The 19,717-nt window shown below is 45.7% G+C and overlaps 7 protein-coding genes across 7 annotated transcripts; 1 reads left to right on the top strand and 6 right to left on the bottom strand.

Annotated features, from left to right (window-relative positions):
• Positions 1-134: 134 nt before the first annotated feature.
• On the bottom strand, positions 135-2,653 carry FOMMEDRAFT_165086 (P-loop containing nucleoside triphosphate hydrolase protein; the record flags this gene model as incomplete). Its single annotated transcript, XM_007262419.1, has 10 exons — positions 135-465; positions 537-810; positions 869-928; positions 984-1,224; positions 1,278-1,577; positions 1,631-1,784; positions 1,838-1,929; positions 1,986-2,103; positions 2,159-2,294; positions 2,350-2,653. The coding sequence occupies 10 exons, from the start codon at positions 2,651-2,653 to the stop codon at positions 288-290; spliced, it is 1,857 nt and encodes a 618-aa protein (XP_007262481.1). The 3' UTR covers positions 135-287.
• Positions 2,654-3,533: 880 nt separating this feature from the next.
• FOMMEDRAFT_151393 (uncharacterized protein) lies at positions 3,534-4,169 on the bottom strand (the record flags this gene model as incomplete). Its single annotated transcript, XM_007262420.1, has 3 exons — positions 3,534-3,671; positions 3,734-4,006; positions 4,074-4,169. The coding sequence occupies 3 exons, from the start codon at positions 4,167-4,169 to the stop codon at positions 3,534-3,536; spliced, it is 507 nt and encodes a 168-aa protein (XP_007262482.1).
• Positions 4,170-6,293: 2,124 nt separating this feature from the next.
• On the top strand, positions 6,294-8,705 carry FOMMEDRAFT_138296 (galactose-1-phosphate uridylyltransferase; the record flags this gene model as incomplete). The annotated part of the gene is made up of 6 exons (XM_007262421.1): positions 6,294-6,333; positions 6,402-6,826; positions 6,893-7,181; positions 7,244-7,517; positions 7,586-8,175; positions 8,243-8,705. 5 exons carry the CDS (start codon positions 6,294-6,296, stop codon positions 7,686-7,688), a joined length of 1,131 nt encoding a protein of 376 aa, XP_007262483.1. The 3' UTR covers positions 7,689-8,175; positions 8,243-8,705.
• A 1,399-nt stretch (positions 8,706-10,104) lies between these two features.
• On the bottom strand, positions 10,105-12,702 carry FOMMEDRAFT_72072 (DNA ligase/mRNA capping enzyme; the record flags this gene model as incomplete). Its single annotated transcript, XM_007262422.1, has 12 exons — positions 10,105-10,224; positions 10,276-10,398; positions 10,455-10,580; positions 10,640-10,695; positions 10,766-10,859; positions 10,912-11,230; positions 11,289-11,371; positions 11,426-11,561; positions 11,606-11,728; positions 11,791-11,888; positions 11,943-12,383; positions 12,448-12,702. Coding segments are annotated over 12 exons (1,974 nt in total), but the record flags the coding sequence as incomplete, so codon positions are not given.
• Positions 12,703-13,410: 708 nt separating this feature from the next.
• Positions 13,411-16,146, bottom strand: FOMMEDRAFT_74431 (uncharacterized protein; the record flags this gene model as incomplete). The annotated part of the gene is made up of 11 exons (XM_007262423.1): positions 13,411-13,700; positions 13,769-13,944; positions 14,001-14,131; positions 14,187-14,249; positions 14,302-14,487; positions 14,539-14,655; positions 14,707-14,741; positions 14,798-15,043; positions 15,104-15,332; positions 15,388-15,519; positions 15,583-16,146. 11 exons carry the CDS (start codon positions 16,144-16,146, stop codon positions 13,411-13,413), a joined length of 2,169 nt encoding a protein of 722 aa, XP_007262485.1.
• Positions 16,147-16,460: 314 nt separating this feature from the next.
• FOMMEDRAFT_131264 (peptidase C12, ubiquitin carboxyl-terminal hydrolase 1) lies at positions 16,461-17,643 on the bottom strand (the record flags this gene model as incomplete). The annotated part of the gene is made up of 7 exons (XM_007262424.1): positions 16,461-16,553; positions 16,633-16,889; positions 16,957-17,014; positions 17,070-17,117; positions 17,175-17,327; positions 17,388-17,459; positions 17,596-17,643. 7 exons carry the CDS (start codon positions 17,641-17,643, stop codon positions 16,461-16,463), a joined length of 729 nt encoding a protein of 242 aa, XP_007262486.1.
• Positions 17,644-17,791: 148 nt separating this feature from the next.
• Positions 17,792-19,702, bottom strand: FOMMEDRAFT_101981 (zf-ZPR1-domain-containing protein). Its single transcript, XM_007262425.1, has 6 exons — positions 19,511-19,702; positions 19,306-19,426; positions 18,567-19,246; positions 18,369-18,512; positions 18,116-18,313; positions 17,792-18,054 (listed from the first exon to the last, which is right to left on the bottom strand). The coding sequence occupies exons 1-6, from the start codon at positions 19,667-19,669 to the stop codon at positions 17,836-17,838; spliced, it is 1,521 nt and encodes a 506-aa protein (XP_007262487.1). The 5' UTR covers positions 19,670-19,702; the 3' UTR covers positions 17,792-17,835.
• Positions 19,703-19,717: the final 15 nt, after the last annotated feature.

Below are 19,717 nucleotides of genomic sequence, written 5' to 3' on the forward strand. Positions count from 1 at the left end.
TTGGCTAAACAACGACAGTGCCTGGTCCGGTTCAATCTATTAGTGCACCATGATAAAATTATACCCATCTTGCATATTATCGTGCATGCATCATGTATCTCATCTACATATTTAAGCATGAGTTGAACAACAATGCCTGATCCAGTTCATTATTCATACATACGCCATAAACCATTAAATGCAATACATTATGAGATGATCCTTCTAGACTATCAAAAGATGCAGACGGGGTTCACAAGTCCCCGGTGACTAATGAGCCCACAACAACCAAAAATCAGAGCCCGCAATCAGTAATTGCCGCCCATATCATCCGCCCTATGCGATGCCATCTGTCTGCGTTGGGAGTCCTCCAACTTTGGACAAAGCGATATACCATGTCCCAAACCACCACAGACCGGACACCCTTTGAACGAAGCGCCCTGAGCAGTCCTTGGGTCTTCGATTGATACAAGGAACGGTGGGACCCTAAAAAAACAAATAAAAACTATATCAGCGGATATTCTTTGGACCATGTAGGAAGAAAAGATAAAACGTACTTCTGCCCTGCCTCCATCAACAAATACTTCAAATCCAACAACGTCTGCTCAGACGTATTCATATTCACAAACGTCGTGGCGATACCTGTCTTCCCGCTCCTCCCGGTTCTTCCAATCTGATGAACGTAGTCTTCGATTTCCTTCGGCATGGAGAAGATGATGACGTGTTGGATGTCGTTGAAGTCGAGTCCCTTGGAAGCAACACCCGAGGCGACCATCACGTCTTTTGCACCTGACTTGAATGACTTTATTGCATATTGTCGTTCTTCTTGGGCTGTTGATGTTAATAAGTATCTTCCTCTTTTTTCACGATGGACTTAGAGACTACACACTTTTTGATCCATGGATGGCAACTGCTTCTACGCCTTTCAGCAGGAGATACTCCTGAATATCTACATAGGAGATGTTAGGTAAAATTCGGAAGTGGTACTAAAGAAAGGTACTTACCATCCACTTCATTCTTGTTATCGCTAAAGATGATCACAGGCGGTGGAGTCTTCTGCAGGCATTCAAGGAGATACACCATCTTTGCCTCCTGTTTCACATATTCGACGACCTGGAGTACGTCCAAATTTGCCGCTCCAGCGCGCCCAACATTCACAAGGACAGGCTGTATGAGCGACTGTTGTGCAAAGTCCTGGATTTTCCTGGGCATAGTAGCAGAGAACAAAAGAGTTTGTCGTTGGGACTATAAATTATAAGTCGACTTTGGCAGCAAGCGGCATCACTAATCCACGTTACCTTGAAAAAACTCATTACAGTCCGGACATCATCTTCAAACCCCAAATCGATCATCCGATCCGCTTCATCCATACACAGGAACTTGCAACTATCAAGACTAAATCGTCGCTTCTCCAACATATCAATCAATCGACCGGGTGTCGCAACGACAATGTGAAGGCCTTTGTTAAGCGTATGTGATTGTTCCGACATGGAGATGCCACCAATGCACAGTAAAGTATTCAGTTGAGGATATCCGCCACTCGCCAAAGCACTCGTCCAGCCAAGGACATTTTCAAACGTCTGAGATGCCAGTTCACGCTACACGGAAAATAAGACGAATAGCTCGGAACTACAACGACGACCGTACTCACTGATGGACATAGTATTATACCAACCGGTCCCTCACCACGAACAAATGGCAATTTTGTCTCCTCTTCGGCTGCGAACATAATCAACGGTAGACAGAATGCGAGCGTCTTTCCTGAACCGGTAAATGCAATCCCTATCATATCCCTTCCGGCGAGTCTGTGAACAACATGAGCATCCCGGCATAATGCAAATGAAAGGTATTAACACACGCTACCGGCAAACCTTGTGTTTGAATGGGGGTAGGGCTCACGATGCCCTTCGATTTGAGATTCTTGAGGAGCACATCGGGAATCTTCATGTCCTGTAAGAAAGTCGACCATGAGCCTCAGCCAATTGAAGGTATAGGTGTACACGTACCGCAAAGCTCGGAATGGGCGGCGGGATATCCTCTCCTTCGACGAGAATATGGTACTGTTCGCGAATTCGCTGATTCACTTCTTTTGGCCGTGCCTGTATATAACGAGGCGGTGTCCAACTATAAGAGGGTGGATTAAGTTAAATGACATGCTACAAACCGGCACTATACTTACGAGGACTTGAGAGGCTCAGTATATTGTATGCCCTTGGCCAATTCCAAATCCGATGCGAGCTTTTTTCTGCTCGCTATAGCAGCAAGGATAGCAGCATCCGCTTCTTCATTCCGTTCTACTTCAGTCTTCTGAGCATCTTCAGTCAGTCAGTAATGATGTACACGACATGTTACGATAACCAGCTCGCATACCTTCAACGGCCTTCTTCCTATGCACCTCCTGCGCCTCGAGCAACAACGTCCGCTCCTTTCTCTCTCTTTCCCTCTGTTTCTCCTCTGCGTCATCTACATCTGGTTGCTCCGGTTCTAAGCTTGACTGTTTTGAGGACTTTGCCCTTCCAGCTAGGCTGCGAGAAGCGATGGCAGCGAGCTTTGCCTGGCGGCGCTGGGCGACTGGGATATATGGCTCATAGTCATCTACAGTGTCATCTATTTTGTAGACTGGTGAGGGAGAACGGCTGATCCGTCTTCGTTTCGTTGCAGGCGTGCTGCTCATTGTCAAGGATGGCAGGCAAAGAAAGATGAGCACAGTGAGCACACTCTATTTCGTATTACGACGTCGTATGGACTGATGCTTAGTAATTCCTACCATATTTCCTTTTTTAAACTCAGGAGTCAGTATAGCAAACAAATACTTCAATGCACGTTACAATATAGTAGAATCGCAATTCTTATAGTATCTTCTTGTAGCATGTCATTTTGAAGGTTGAGTACATTTACAAGCATATATATAAATTACACATTTCACATTGAAATAAAAACTAATATAATACGTCCTCTTGAAAGCTCGGTGTGTTACGTGTGGCTATCAACTCAACAGTAGACGGCTGCTATGTTGGAGGGATATCTATGATCTTTGTTTAAATATTGACTGCACTCAAAAAAGACAGAGCAGCCTAAGGGGGATAGGGATTCCCTACAAAATAACGCCGTCAGTTACTCCCCCACATTAAAATAAAACACTGGAAAGAACTAAGGTAACTGTGTATCTTGTCATTCAAGAATCATGTTCATTTTCATAATTGGCACACACTTACTCAGACGACAGTCATGGCAATGACCAATCTTGATAAGTGCAGAAGTATGATAAGCAGGGTGAGTGAGCATCTGAAGCTATGAGAAAGGAATCAGCAACCAAATTGTAGATTGAGATTTGAACGAAAAATAATGAATGAATAGTATAGTCACTTTGAATTTTTGTTTAGCTGCCTTGATCTCACTACGCACTCGTTGGCGAAGCACAATTCGTTCTTGTAGATGAGCCAACCGGCCAAAAAGAGATCGTTTTGATTTATGTGAAAGATCATCAGCAGCTATGACCAGTACAGTGTGGACGTTGATTGTAAATATCTATTTTCAGAACTATTAGAATGCCGTTACCGATTGAAATGGATAGCCGCTGCCTCGAACTCTCTTGGGAAGCTTGCCTTCAACAAAGTATCCTCTAATATGCTGCCAAACTCTTCCACCAAGTGTGATAGTTGCTCAATGTCGGCCTTATCATCTTTGAACTTCTGTAAAAGATTTTTAAGCCTTACTGTAATTGTTCCAAGGAAGCCGAAAGACGTTAAATTACCTTTACAGAATTTATTCTAAAGAGAAGACCTGCAGCAGCTGATTTTACAGGTGGGAAAGCATCTCCAGCAGCAGCTGCACCCTTGATGCCAAAGAGTAAAGTAGAGATAGTCAATCTTAAGACCTTCTCTGTCCTAGCGAACTTCTTTCGCCTTCCCCTTATTGACGTCTCGGTGGTGTTCGTGTTCGTGTTGACTGTTGCTGCTCCCACATCGCAGTGTACAGAGGACCTTGCTGGAGAATATACAACTGAACTATCTTGCACATGGCCGATCTGGGTGGTAGGTGTAGCAATCGGAGTTGTGTGCAAGGACTTCTTCAAGGATAGTCATTTGGCAAACCTCTTGATGGCACGAGACTTGCCGCCCTTTGCCTTTAGTAGTGCTCCGCGCGTAGCGTATACGCTTACGCGCATAAAATTTCCCACGTATACGCATACGCGCATATAATTACGGGTGTAAACTGGGTCAGCAGGACCCATATACGATACGCTACTTCCGTATACAGCGTATACGGCGTATACGCTGTGCCAAATATAACAAGATACTTTACATTAAAATAGCTCATAAAAGTACACTATCATCTTTCAAAACAAATGCTTGATATTACTGAGCTAAGAAAATGTATTGTAGTGCTGTTTACACATAGAAATAAGACAGTTGAGTGTTGTGAGTTAATATCATGTGACAGCTCTAAACCTTCATGTGATGTACCGTAGTAACCATACTAACTGTAGTACTCATACTAGTACTTTTTAAGTTAAACAAGGTTGTTATATAGTATTAAAATGATTTGGTATATAAATAAGTAAAGTAAATGAGGTTTAGAAACTCAAACTTAGTATTTAATTAGAGAATATGCTTAGTAATACTGTATACTCGTATACGGCGTATACGGAAATTTTTTACTTATGGTATACGCATACGTGCATAAATATACGCCCGTATTTTCAGCTAAAATTTTCTCTTACAATACAGTGTGTAAGCGTATACACTGCAGGCGTATCTGTAAATTATGCTACGGTGCGGAGCACTAGCCTTTAGTATTATTCCAGATTTGGGAGGCATTTTGAGCAACCCAGAGGAATTCGATTTGTTAGGAGGGACAGTGCAGAATGTGTGTCATCAGTCGATAGGCATTCTGCACTGCAATAGCAAGTTTGAAAGCAATAGGATAGCACAGTAGAGAGAGGAGGGGTGCTGGACAGCAAGAAAGGCTAAGCTACAATATATATATGCTCCTGGGAAAGTGAAGATAGGTCAAGTTCTCACACTGGAAGTTTGATGCACAGCTTCGACACAGTGGACATAATGCCGAGAATTAGCATTGATTCACTGCCTTGAGACATGTCGTCAGTATGGTGGATTCTTTAAGGATAATGTGTACTGCCAGAACAAAATGAGTGAAGCAACAAATTCCTGTAATACTAGTAGGTCTGCAGGACTGTATGTCATACTCTTGCTCAGTGCAGCGGCATCGAAATGGATTCATTGCATGTCGACTGGATCCGTCTAGAAAACAACCAAAGTTACAATATTTAAGAAGAAATCGAGAGCTCAAAGTCGCTGAGCACAGTTTCAGCTGTGTGTATGTGTAAATTTGGGCACTGCGTTGTACACAATTAACGAGGACACAGAATGTCATAGTATAAGCAGAATGTATAGATCGTGCACACAGTAAATGTCGGCTCACTACTGAGGCGTACATAATGCACAGGTCTGAGAAGTAGTGCTGAGGGACAGATTTAATACGACGAAACGAGAGCGTCGCATTAAATTCTGCAGACGTATATTTGTTATTCAACAATATAAAAATGGCTGTATTCAGATGACAAGGCAGTGTTCATTTCCGGATAGAACGCAGATTTATAGAATGATGGCCATCACTGTCATTGATAGCTGCAGGAGTGTTGAAGGCACAGCGTCCAAGGAAAGTTATCCTGGTTCATGTGAAAGATTCCTAGGGAGATAGTAAGGCCAAGAGACACCTTTTTCAGAAAATGAGGCATACAGCTATGTGTTGAAGGAGGCATAGCCTTGACAAAATCAACCCAGCCTCATATTGTGCATAGTGTATGTGCATAAGAAAGTGTTCTTGTTACAATGATCAAGGAGTCATCAAGAAAGTACATAGTACTGGTGCCTGCTCTTCGCAGACACATGAGGATACACTGATCACTGCATGTGCTGATGACTTGGAAGCATACAAACAAGGATGCACTCCAATCTTCAATGATAGTCAGAAGCAGGCTAGTATTGGCAGGTGCTGATATCTGCACCTATGGCTTGATACTGAGCGACGGAGTCTTGACAGTCAAGGGTGAAAGAAGAGAGATATCCCGGAAAGACCAGCACTAGTAACCCAGATATTGTAAGAGACTGCATGATGTGAGGTGTAGTACTAGGAGTTAAATCGGGTTGTTCCGTGCGTCGGGCCGACGACAGGCGGCGCGGGCCGCAGCTCAGCGATGCACACTCGGCGAGTAAATCATTACGACGACAAAAACCACAGATATATCAGATGTAATCGCAACTACGCCCATCCTTGTGTTTATTCTGCAAATGGACGAATTCGACCCGACGCAGCATACCCATCGTAGATGTACGCATATTCCCTACATTTCCGGACTAGTAGTAGTCACCTACTAACACATCGCACCAATTATACAGACAACCCATTAACAGACGAGTATATCCTCGTCTCTCCTCACCGTGCCCGTCGTCCCTGGCTAGGCCAAATCGAGCCTCCCCAGCCCTCGTCTCTCCCTCAATACGATCCATCATGCTATCTCTGTCCAGGCAATAAACGTGCTGGAGGTCACCAGAACGACGCATACACCTCAACTTACACATTCAATAACGACTACGCTGCACTCGCACCTGCACCTGTCCCTCCCCCACCCGAACCTGCTCACCCCTTACTGGCATATAATAGCGTACATGGGGAATGCGACGTCATCGTGTTCCATCCTAGACACGATCTTACCCTCGCGAGACTAAGTCTAGATGATATATCCATCGTGATTCGTGAATGGATCCGGATCTACGAGGAAAGAAGTAAAGAAGAAGGAATTCGTTATGTCCAAATCTTTGAGGTACACATACTCAACCCATCCCTATTGTTATCGAACACATTTCACTAAACTAGCAATTTATCACAGAACAAAGGAGCAATGATGGGCTGCTCAAATCCCCATCCACATAACCAAGTCTGGTCCATGTCCGATATACCAACCATTCCCGCCAAAGAATTTGCTTCCCTACTTCGATACGCACAGAAGCCTCAAGAATCCAGCCAAGCTCCGAGAGGTCCAGAGAACCGCCCTTGTCTCCTCTGCGAGTACGCTCACCTCGAAGTGAACGACTCCAATGGCGAACGTATAGTCTCCAAGAACGAAGACTGGGTCGCTCTGGTACCTTGGTGGGCGACCTGGCCCTTCGAAGTCCTCAGTAAGTATAAATATTGACCACACTCTAATATTCCCCAGTTCCTCACTGACTATATGCGCTAGTGCTTCCCTACCGCAGACACATCCACTCCCTCCCAGATCTCACACCAACCGAACTCGCCTCATTCGCCCGGATCCTCTCCGAAATCACACTTCGCTACGACAACCTCTTCACCTGCTCGTTCCCTTACTCGATGGGTATCCACCAGGCCCCTCTCTCTAAGGCAGCGGCCATTGCAAAGAACGAATGTCTAGAAGAATATAGTATCGCTCACTTACACCTGCATTTCTTTCCTCCGCTTTTGCGTAGCGCATCTGTGCGCAAGTTCCTCGTAGGGTTCGTCCTTGTAACTTTTTTAATGTTTTTGCCTCTGTTATTGATGTTATACTTTCATTGTTTCCTAGATTCGAGCTCATGGCTGAAGCACAAAGAGACTTAACACCCGAGCAAGGTGCTAGCCGCTTACGCGAATGTGCTTTAAAGCACTACGCCGATTCCTTACAATGAATATCGGAATGCTCTAATGTATTATTAATAATTCAAGAAGCAAAAGAGAGAAATGTCAAGTCCATACACAGCAATGAACGGGGCATGCATACACTGCGAGAATACACAAAAAAGCATATATAATGTACTATTCGCTTTTCACTTTCCTCGTCGTCGGGACAACCCACCTCCCCGTCAAGTGATTCACCCTCAACACCAAAAGATCTGTAAACATCCTAATCGAATCCGTCACCAACCTTAACTTGCTCTCCGGCACCTCCGTCCAAGTAATCGGTACCTCAGCTACAGGGATCCGCTGCATCTTCGCCAATAGTAGGATCTCCACGTCGAATATCCATCCTCTAAGATGCTGGTAGGGGAATATGAGCCGTGCGGCCTCGCGAGTGAATAGCTTGAATCCGCATTGTGTGTCACGGACGTGTCCGACGCCAACAAGTCGTAGAGTAAGATGTAAAGCTCGCATAGCCAGATTCCGAAGAACCGAACGCTTTTAATATAAAATACAAGAGGGAGATTAATCGTCTAACTTAATTAAACCAGAAAGATATACAGACCTTGACCACCGCCTCCGTATTCACAAGATGCGCCCGGCTCCCAACAACAACAGCAGGTATATCCTCCCCACCATGATCGACGATCTTATCCATCTCCCTCCACAACATCTCCAAATCCTCAAACCGACTCGCCCCATCCGCATCAACCATCAACAGCCTCCGTCCCCGAGTATGTAACATCCCGTGCCTCACAGCACCTCCCTTCCCAAGGTTCCTCTCCAACGAAACGACCCGAATATCCATCGTGCTATACTCTTCAGCCAGACTTAATGCTCTTTCAGCTGTACCGTCCGAGGACCCGTCGTCGACAATCAAAATCTCGACATTCCGTCCAACGTATTCAGCACTGGTTAGATGCTTAATTGTGGTCTCGAGCATCGAAGGTAGCCTCGGTACTTCATTATAAGCAGGGATCACAATGCTGAGGTCTACACTCGCAGGTACAGGCTCTGTGATATGCGGCAAATCCTGGGGGTCCGTGCGGAACTTTACAGAGCGATATTTTTTCTCGGAGGCACTTTCTCTGATAGGTGGAGGGGACAATAAGTAAATGATGGTATATGCCTGTGCACCCTTCAATTAGCATTACCGTAATAGATAATAATATATAAATGCGCACGCAGCAAAGAAGGACCACAAGTGCGAGGACTGTACCAAGGAGTAGCGATTGAGACGTGGCATCTGCCACGTTTACACTCCCCATTGTTCGTCTAATAGTAAGAGAGTGGTAGTGGCGACTTTCTTCGTTCGACGAGGCTTTTTCAAAGAATGAATGTCTGAAGATGGTGACGTGTCAATCAGAACATGGTTGCGAGAGTTAAGTAGCAGAATAAATGCTGTTACAGCGACGGACCGCGGACGCGCCTGCACGTTACCGCGTCTCTCACGCGAGTTACAGTCGGCATTCCGCAGCACATCTTGAAAATAACCAACTTTATAGGTATAAAGATAACATCGAGACTACAAGTATACAGCCAAGCATTTCGCTTTAATATCTGCTTCGCCATGTGAGCGGCTTGCATCCAACCTATCCACCCGAAGACAGTCCGTGTCAAATACAAAGACGGGCTTGCGATCTGTACCAAGTATGCCAATCCCAGCACTACCCAGAAGGACTCTTCCCAAAGCCTTCACGGATTTCTCATCCGCAAATACAACGCCATAGTTTATGTTGTCGTCTATTGCTGCTAGTTTGCCGGGCCGACCCACCCAACCACATCCGATGGCAAGGGCTTCCCACGAATGAATGAGGTTGGGCACCACAAATCTCTCGATAAAATCCCTATCATGCGTTGGCGAGGTAAAATCGCAATCCGTGAGGATAACAGCTTTCCCAAGGAATATTGCGAGTGGATGCAAATCAAGTTTCCGGATATCATCTACAATCGTCAATTTATTACTGCAAATCAAGACTCCTGTAACACTAGACGTACCACTAAGGCCAGAGTGTGTTACACTTGCAAGCTCAGCCACTGCCGTGCCAGAAGGAACGATCTCCGTCCTGCGATTCGTGAGAATCTTCAACGGTTCCTTTGGCATCTCGCAAACCACCTTGTTGCCTACCAGCAGACTCAGTAGCTTTCCGGTAGAGTAACCCGCACCACTCATAGCGGAAGGGCGGTTTTCGTTCGTCTTCTGTCGCTTCCGACCTAACCGTCGTACATGGACATGCGGTACCACGCCGGAATTGATTTCCTTCGCGGTTGGTGATTGATAATCGTCTGTTGTCTTCCGTTTCCGCATAGGATAGACATCTCGGCAAGGACTCAAAATCCGCGACTCGTTGCCAGTTGCGCGTTGTCCCGGTGTACGTTGGTCCTTTCCAACAGCCTCGTGAGCGATCTCCATATACTGTCTCATCTTCAGACCTGTTTGCATGTAAGACAACATAAATACAATGGATCGTTAACCATACCTTCTTGCCAGTTCCGGTCTTTAGCTCTGTAGACTTTGCTTATCCGGGGGAATCGCAATTCATAAGACTATCGCACTCTTCAGAAGGACATCACCACAAAATAAAAGGGGACACGTACATTGCCTTCACAAGACTTGGTAAACCCAGCTCCAAACAACTCGACGAGCAGAGGACTTGTCAGGATGACCTTGGGCTTTGCAAGACCTTTCGCCAGGCTAAAACTGAAAGGCAGTTCGCTCCACTATGAACAAGACGGTAGTTAGTCAGGCCACGCTGGTCCGTCATGCGCCTACTTACCCGCTGCTCTTCCGTATAATTCAATGGACTCATAGAACTAATCAGAAAATTCAACTGCTCGAGCTGCCTGCGATCAAGGCCGTACGAAACCATGAAGAGGACCTCAAGGTGCGGAGGGCGGCCATTCTGTCAAATTGTTAACTTGCAGCTCATTTTGAGAACCACTTTTGCTTGTTAAGGCTAACCTGATTAGAGTCGCGAAGCACTGCGACATAGAACGTCGTAAATGTCGAAGGTGGCACTGTGGATCAGTTGGGTGAGCGGGGGCGTTCACCTTTGCGCGACGAACAAACAAACTAATGATGACATACCTCGCAGTGTCCTTCCTCTTTCCTTCTCCCAAGAAGCCCCAACGAGGACAAGGTCTACCGCATCTCCATAACCAGGAATATAGTCTTTCTTCAGCTAGATGCAGGTAAGGACACAAGCACAGACGACATCGAACAAGCCTCCTTACTTTGACCCATGGGCATCCATAGTCATTATACGTTGCGTGTGACGCCTTCAGAACGAGGCCCTCTTCGTAGTTTGCTATGCACTCGGAGAAAATACGTTCCAACGTTTCCAAACCTTGGCCGCATAGCTGCGGACCAGATAGGGGGATCTCAGTCCGATGCGCAAGAAAAGCATACTTCGGTATGGGTCTAATGACTGATTCAAGTGTTGCTCTACGAGAGTAATAAGATTCCGAGAGCAGCGAACGACCATTGAGATACAAAATATCAAAGAATACAAGGGCGAGGTGTCTGCATGCGTCGTCGGAAGAGTCACTAAACCTGTTGTCGAAATTATTGATTCAACGAAGCATGGATCATCAAAATACAACTAATTTACCTTGACTCGACTTGACCCGTCTTCCTTCGAGCTCCTACAGCCGTTGACTCCACAAGTTCCCTGATTCTCCAGAACTCTGCGTACTAATCAGCCGTCGTGTTCTAAAGAATCTAAACATACGCACCGTCGAAACCGACTTTATCATCAAACGCTACCATCTCAGCTTCAAGGATCACTGACGAAACATTCACTGAACGCCGCTTCTGTGGCGCAGCTCGTTCAACAATCTCATCCAGATTTGAATGCCGCAAACCCAGGGCTTCTCTAATAATCCTATTTTTTTTTATCAAGGATAAATTAACAACACACAACTGAACAAAATGAGAAAAAGGTCATGCCAGTGTGTCGCAATACGATCCAACGTCGAATCCCGTTTACTCTTGCTGAAAATGGTGATTTCGGTGCCCCCCGTCTTATCTACTGCGATATGAATTTGCATTCTATTGTGGAAGCATTGAATATTAAAAGCTTTTCAGCTGCGGATGTCATAATTCCTCCTCACCTTTCGCCATCATATTTCGTCTCTGCCCAGACTGACTCCGGTGTCTTAAACTGGGCTAGAGCATGCTTGCAACCCTGACCTTTGACGCATTTAGGAATCTACAAGATAATCAGTACCCATTCCATAATTTACCCGACAAAAAGAAAATGCACCTGAACTGGCACACCAATCCTAGGCCCAACCATCTCCAAATCCCCACTCTCAAACAACCGAACCGAATCCTCAATCGTCGCCTGTACCTTGTAACATCGTAACAGCAACCTCGAAGGATCCCAAACACGCATAGTCTCATGCATCGTTAACACGTGTACTGCCTTCGAATTGAACTCCAAAAGCGCCTCAGCAGTAGAAGATGTACTCTTAACGGGATAAATCACAGGTCTGAGATCTTTGAGGATTATCTGGGTCAGGACGGCAGCTTCAAATGGTCGTAGCTTGCGAAATACGCTTTGCAGGATTGTCTGGCGAGAACGATCGGATTTGGCAGCCGGATCTCGAAGTTCGCACGCAGAGAATCTTGACTTTGCTGCCAACTCGTCTAGCATTGAGTTCACCTCTTGAATAGTGACAGTGTTATAATTACCATCGTCTTCCTATAGAATAAATTAAGGCACGAACGATTATTGCACTCCAAAAGGATCAGATAAAATTACTTACGGTAGCAGAACACGACATAACCCTGCAAACCTCTTCCCCAAGAGAAGACGTACAAGTATCACAAGAAGACGCCCAACGTTTCAAGCTTCCATTAACGCTCAAAACACCATCAAGCACCCTCGCCAACATAACCTCCTGCATCCCATACTTCCTCCTCACATCCTCCTCCGGAAATAACATCAAAAAAATCATCTTAGTCGTATCAGGTGGAGGGCGGGGGAACCGCTTTCGTAGCTCTTGTACCCATCTTCTGAATACCTTGACAGAAGCTGGCTCCGAGTTTGTATTTGTACGACATGAAGAATTGGCGGTGGAGCTCGTAGAGCGAGGTTCGATCTTCGATAGCTCCTTGCACAGTGAAACCAAACTAACATCAAAGAAAGAAAGTAAATCAGTCTTTAAAGTTCGGTGGATCGGAAGACGGATAGAATCGAAGAAGACTCACAACGAATACAGGATAGGCGTTACCCTATCCATACCATCATCACAATCTTCCATATTTAAGAAGCTCATAAATAACCAATAATAACCAATAACCAATATCGACAAAGAAGCAGAAAATTTAACCAAGGAAGAAGGAATATATACAAGTCGTCCTGAGCTGGCTAGATACCACGCCCAGACATAGCCATAGCCTTAAGTTATTTACAGAGTGAATCGTGAGTTGGAGATATGGAGCAAGTGCCACCACATTCGCGCGCTTTTATTAGATTAGAGGAACGAAACACGTGACGGAACGCGTGACCTAACGCGTCTCATGCAAATTTATTATCACGCGCACTAAAAAAGTGTGAAGGTGTTTTGCTTGCTTGTAATATATAAGTAGACGTGAGTGAAGTCCAGCAACACGAGAACTACAGGATTGGCATGGGTCTAATTGCGATAATCGCAATACATTTAAATATGTTAATGAAATTAAATGAATGCCGAGCTCCTCCTTCACACATCTCAGAATCTAATTCCTCAATACTGGTCACCAGGCACTCTAAGCGACGGCCCCAACCCACCGCCAGGAGGAGCTCTATAAATATCATCCTGATGATACCCAGCATTCCCAAACGACTCTCTCGACTGAGTGAACCTCGACGGAACGCGAAGCGAATTCCCATCATACGGATTTTCTCTTGGTAAAAGAACCGGTTGAATAGGTAAGGTGTAGTTGATGTCGAGTTCTTCGAGAATTGTCTTTAGGTGTCGCATGAACAGATTACGTCTTGCCCAACGGCCTCCCCAGTCTTGCCAATTTGGTCGATCTAGAGATCAAATCTTAACGAAAAGACGAAAAAGAGGTGAATATAGGTGAGTGTGAATGAAGACTCACGTTCCATCGCAATGATCAGCGTTAACGCATTCTGGTACTCCATCTTATCAATATTCACAGCGACATTCGACCATTCTCGGTTATTTTGTGCAACGTAAGCTTTCAATTTTTGCTGCAACGTCTCAACCACTTCTAGCGGCGTATCATACCCAATTTGGATATTCGTGCTCTCCCACCTGGTCAGCCGATCGTTAGTCGTCGGAACTTTTTTGTATGAAGGTAGAAGACGCACATCGAATTGCTACGTCTCAAGTTATGCACCAATTTTTCCTTTGCCAAGAGCGAGTTGGGAGCGATAATTTCCTGACCATCAACACGACGGAAAGTCGTTGAAAACAGACCGAACTCGCGAACGAAGAGGGGCTTCAAACCAAAATATATGAGCAAATATGTAAAAAGAGAATCGTGAGTGCCGTACGTTATCATCAATCAGCACCAAGTCACCAACGTCAAATACGTGAGTCGAGAATATGAAAATAAGCTGAAACAACCTTCGTCAGAAGAAGCAAGTAAGAATTTAGACGGATACATACTGATTCAAACAACGTCTGAGCTGAGTTTCCAAAAACGAACGAAAAGCCGAGAACGATCGTCGCCAGCGGCACGAGAGAAGAAATGGTATTGGTCGGATTAAATACTAATAGGCAGACGAATACAATTATCATCAAGGCAATGCAAACAAGTACTGCGTCAAGTTTTGCGACAGCGCTTCCAACATCCTAAAGCAAGAGTGAGCTATGTAGCATAAGCGGTACTTAAGGGGCTCCGACCTTGAGACTAGATACGAGTGCCTTCCGTTCTCTGTATATTCGTTGAACAGCCTCGCGCATCTCTTTCTTGGTGATATCACCATTGCCATCCTTGTCGAAAATAGCGAAAGCTGCTGCCTAATCATGTAACTTAGCAACTGGAAACATAATGATAATGATCTCACTTACCGCTTCAGCCGTGGTACGGAAGTACGGGTAGAAATCTGGAAGTTTTAGAGTAAATCAAAGCTCCAACAAATAAATCCGAGAAATCACCGACCCTCAACAATCAGATAGTTTCTCGGAGGATGAACGTCGCTAAGTGTCGAAAAGAGCTGACGAGCAAGTCTTCTCGCGGAATGTAGACCAGTAAGTTCGCCACCCTTATTGAATTTGCTATCCTTCAGCGTAACTTGACCAATAGCATCACCAAGCTGATCAACAATCATAGCACCAATAGCTTTGCGCCTCCTCTTCCTACTCATTTTCGCAGGTTTCCCATGATCAGCCGGATCAGCAGCACCTCCTTCCGTAGTGACGCCACCTTCCAAACCCATTTCCTTGTCAAGCATATCCATCGAAGCACTTCGAGAATTTTGATTACTGCCTTTATGACCCTTTTTCTTGCCCGTGATATACGGTAACCTTAACGTTGCAGCAGCAGCAGGTGTGGCGTTAGATAAACGATCTAGTGCCTTTAAACCAAGTTTGTTCTCGGCTAGACGATCTGCAAGAGCCTTCTGGTGGAAACGGATGGCAACGAAACGAAGGAAGAGCTTCTCTACAAGCAATATTATGCTCGCCGCAAACAACGCCTAGGGAAAAGGTGGATTAATCGAGGCATACAGTGCGACTCGCCAAGTGTAATACCTGCATGACCCGATTGATAGTGACCCAATACGACCCAGGAGGATGCATTGCAGCTCGCAGGACAGATAAGGCGATCCAAGACCATGCTACATCCAAAGCTAGCTTTAACCATCCGGACACCGCATAGACCAGCTATTTTTGCGAGCGATTGATCAGAATTGCAGTGGAATAGTAACGAACTGAACAATGCAATACCTCTATCTGTGTTTTGAGGTTTTCCACTTGACCATGGAAGAGCATAACGACGAAAATGATAAACCTCGGAATGAGATCAACGACCAGATAAGTCACTGAGCTAGCAGCCCAGGTGATAGACAGCCAAAGGGACCACATATGGACATGCGGCCTAACAATGCTGTCCCGGAACCGGAACTGCACGACAAGGAGGGGCGTGATGAAAATACCCGCTCCAATAATAGCAACGATAGCAGTACGAATCGGCCTGGCAAGCTTCATGAATAAACCATAGATCTTCCTTCCACGCCTGGTCTTGCGCTTCTTTTCTAGATCCTTCTCGTTCTCAGCGTCATCTTCAGCTTCCCAGTCAAACTCATCAGAGGAGTTGGTAGCGGTATCGGAAGGGGAGTCGTTAGAGGGAGACTTGTGGGAGCCGTGGTCATGATGGCTGCCGTCGTGGAGAGTTGCAGCGGAGTGGTCCTGAGCCTTTTCGCTATGATGCTTGATGGGAGAGTCGGATTTTGAAGAGAGGGGGGACAGCTCCAGGCCAGCTGACGACTCCTTTGAAGCCTGGGAGGGCATGGAATGGACAGCAGCAGCAGAAGTCGTTACTCTATGAAGGAGAGATGGTCGTGATGAGAGTCAGAAGAAAGAGGGTGGCGATGATAACTACTGGAGTGAGCCGAGCAAGCACCAAATAATTCGATTTTCAGGGGTCCATAGACAACCCATCTCTAGACTCCGGTTCATCGTGATTTTCTTTCTCCTTTTGCGTCATGGCACGTGCAATTCATCACACCCCCCCGAAAACATACGGCATGTTACAGCACCACCAATCCTATTAATTTTACAGTACACATGCAAACCTACATATGTCATAACCATAATCCTTTCTTTCACTTCTCCTGCGGAGGCGCCAACGCCATAACATTCAAATTCACACTGTCCGACTGCGCGAGGAACTTCTCCCGCACAAACGCAGCGACATCCTATAGGAATTCAATGGCGTTAGTACCTCGTCGACAAGCGTGCCCATCACCATTAGTGGAACTGAATGGATAAACTGACCTTGAGAAGATCTTCGCTGGGTCCCCTGTCAACCGGCCCAGCACGCCGACCATCAAGCTCCACAAGACGGTGTCCTTCCATACCTTTCGTCTTTCCTGGCTCCCCCTCGCTCGGCGCAAGGACGAAAGTGGTAAAGTGATAATCTGTGTCCAGATTCCTCGGCACGGCGCTCTGTCCCGAGCTTGCTTCTGTACGGTGGGCATCTGCAAATAGAGGTGTGGTCTCGAGCAATTTGGCTCTTTCCTCTGGAGTTTTCTCTGTTACGTTCAATAACAGTTAAGCTATATTAAACCGAAATTGATATCGAAACGCCTTGTACGTCACCTTTGCATTGATCAATGAACTTGGCCAACGTGCTCTCGGGTGCTATAGTTACACGAGACTTTCATAGCCATCTGTCAGAATCGTCGCGGGTTCAGCCACTCAAACATACTCACGTTCATTAGTGCATGGAGAAGACCCAGAGTTCCACAGGCATTCGAGATCTACTCGTCCACTGAGTTTAGAAACAACCACGTCATGTATCAATAACATAGACGTACCGTCTGCTTAATCCAAATCACAGTAGAATCAACAGGTGGCAGCTTTCCCGCTTCCAACGCCGCATCTTCCTCCTTCCTTTTCGTTTCAAAGGCTTCCGTGATCGGGAAGAGCAGAACCACCGCCTTCACAGGTTGTGGTACCATCGCCAAAAGCTTGAGGCAGCAAGAATGCTAATAAGCGTGCTGAGAACCCACACAGAATATATGACGCACCTCCTCTTCGACAACCGAATACACATCCGTGAATTCATCTTGCGAGAGGACAAGGCCGACTTTACGGGACCACTACAAGTAAGGACTCAATATTGGCCCAAAATTACAAGACTGGTCAAGATTTTGCGGCGTACGCTGTTCAAAACCTAACGACGACGGAGGATTAGCCCACAGAGCACAGATGCTCAAAAGGTGTCTATATGCGCACATCAGGGTTGCTTTCCAACGGAATCCATCGAGTGCCAGTTTCCGACATTGTCGTCACAGTATTTTTTCAATCTACAAGCTCAAGCACGAACGTTTCGTTGTTGCGAAAGGTATTGGTCAAGTGCCAAGTGAGTCAAGAATGCAATTGTGGCGACCTCCACTCAATATCACACAATATGACTACATGATGTACAGATCGATTACGTAAACTAATACAGAAACTCTATGAGCCGCCTCAGTCCTATCCCTTCTTCACTTTCTCTCCATCCACCTTCGCGTCAGCTTCATACCCCTCCACTTTCATATCATTCAATCCAAGATCTTCATTCTGCTCCCACGTCCTATCAAACATCTCTATCGTCATATTCGGATCCGGATCGGGCGCGTACAAATTCTGCACGTATGAATTCGCCAACGGATCCTCTAGGATGACAGTAAACGGTCGTTCAGCGGCTTTGATCTTCACCCAATATATATTTTCAGTGAACCTCAGAATACAGAAAATGAATGAATTAACGCACAGATTTCAAATCCGCGAGGAACTTCTCGAACGTTTTCCTATCATCAGTGACTACTGAATCGCCCGATGCAAATACTTTCTCCGACAGTTCCTCGTATACTTGGTCTAAGAGACCTTCGAGAGTCGTAAAACGTCCACCAAGGGTACCAGCTTGTAAGACGAGGTCTATTTCAGGGATTTTTAAACCACATGATTCGCTCTGCACGGATTATCGTCAAAGAAGTCGTAACACAGAATAGCGAAAGTAAACATACCTTTAGAATGTCGCGACTGAGATCTTCTTGGTCTTCCACTTTCAAAGTTATCCGCTTTCCTTTATCCGAAATTGCAGAACCCGATTTCACTTCGTTGTCTCGGTAGCCGCAGTGGTCGCAGTTTGTAGACATAATCAAGATGTCCTACCACAAAGTGTGAATAAAGCAGCAGTGAAAATGCATCAATAGGCAACGCACCTTGAAATACGGAATGTTCACTTTCTTCATCAAAGTATCCAATTTCGCACCACAACTCGAACAAGTGCCCGGGAAAGTGAAGATCTCCTCATTTTGACCTTCCAGTCCACCACCAAGAGCTTCCTCCGCCTGTTCCTTGTTCGCCACTTTCATTGCCTGAGGTGCACCATCTCCGGACACTGCTGCATTGGTCGGTTCGTCTGAAGCGATGAGCCCAAGATCAATGTTCTGCTGACGCGTACGACTATACGTTCGCAAGTTCCATTTAGGATCAGCCATAGAACCGACAAACTCAATGAACGAGTTTCCAGCCGGGTCGTCAAGCTTTAACGTGAACGGTTCCATCGGTAGTTTCTTAGACACCTTGACCGCATCCTTCGTCTCATCTTTACTTTCGACCTCGTCATCTTCCTCATCTCCAAGAATCGCTCTAAACGCATTCAGTATTCCTTCTATCTTATTATACGCCTCCTCAGCCTGTATTCGCCTGAGCGGCTGGTCCACAGAGAGACCCGTGACTGTATCACGCAGGATTCCCTCAACAGTCGTTAGCTGGCCCTTGCCTGGTGGGATCGTAAGCTCATATTCCGGAATAATGACGGTGCATGTTGGAGATTTGACCAATTGTCGATCGAGGTCCTTTCGGTCGAGAATGCGAACTGTATACGCTGTTCCGTGTTCTGAAGTATAATGACTCAGTATCTCTGGATGATATTCCAATCGAAATGAAAGTGCTTACCTTTAATGATTCCAGCCGATTGTACCTCATTATTCTGCCACCCGCAATGTTCGCATCGGAAAGACATCACTATGACCTCCCGGAAATACGGAATCGAAGTTAACAGCAGTCGTGTTGTGCCCTACATACGAGACGAAAAGAAGAAGAAGAAAGATTCGATCAATATATGCGCTTGGAACTATTGGTCAAAAGGGCATTCACATACATTCTGACGACAATTCATGCAAAGAGATTCAATCTCCTGGACCAGAACCTCATCAGCATCGGTTGCATCAGCATTCGCAGGTGCAGTTGCGTCCGGTACGCTCGCTGTCTTCTCTACGACGTTACCGATCGTGGGGAAGAACTCTTGTTTCGTCGCCATATTGGTTATGTTATAGCGCAAACTTCTATAATTCGTGCGATTTCCAAA

Source organism: Fomitiporia mediterranea, assembly GCF_000271605.1.
Source record: "Fomitiporia mediterranea MF3/22 unplaced genomic scaffold FOMMEscaffold_1, whole genome shotgun sequence".
Taxonomy (NCBI): domain Eukaryota; kingdom Fungi; phylum Basidiomycota; class Agaricomycetes; order Hymenochaetales; family Hymenochaetaceae; genus Fomitiporia; species Fomitiporia mediterranea.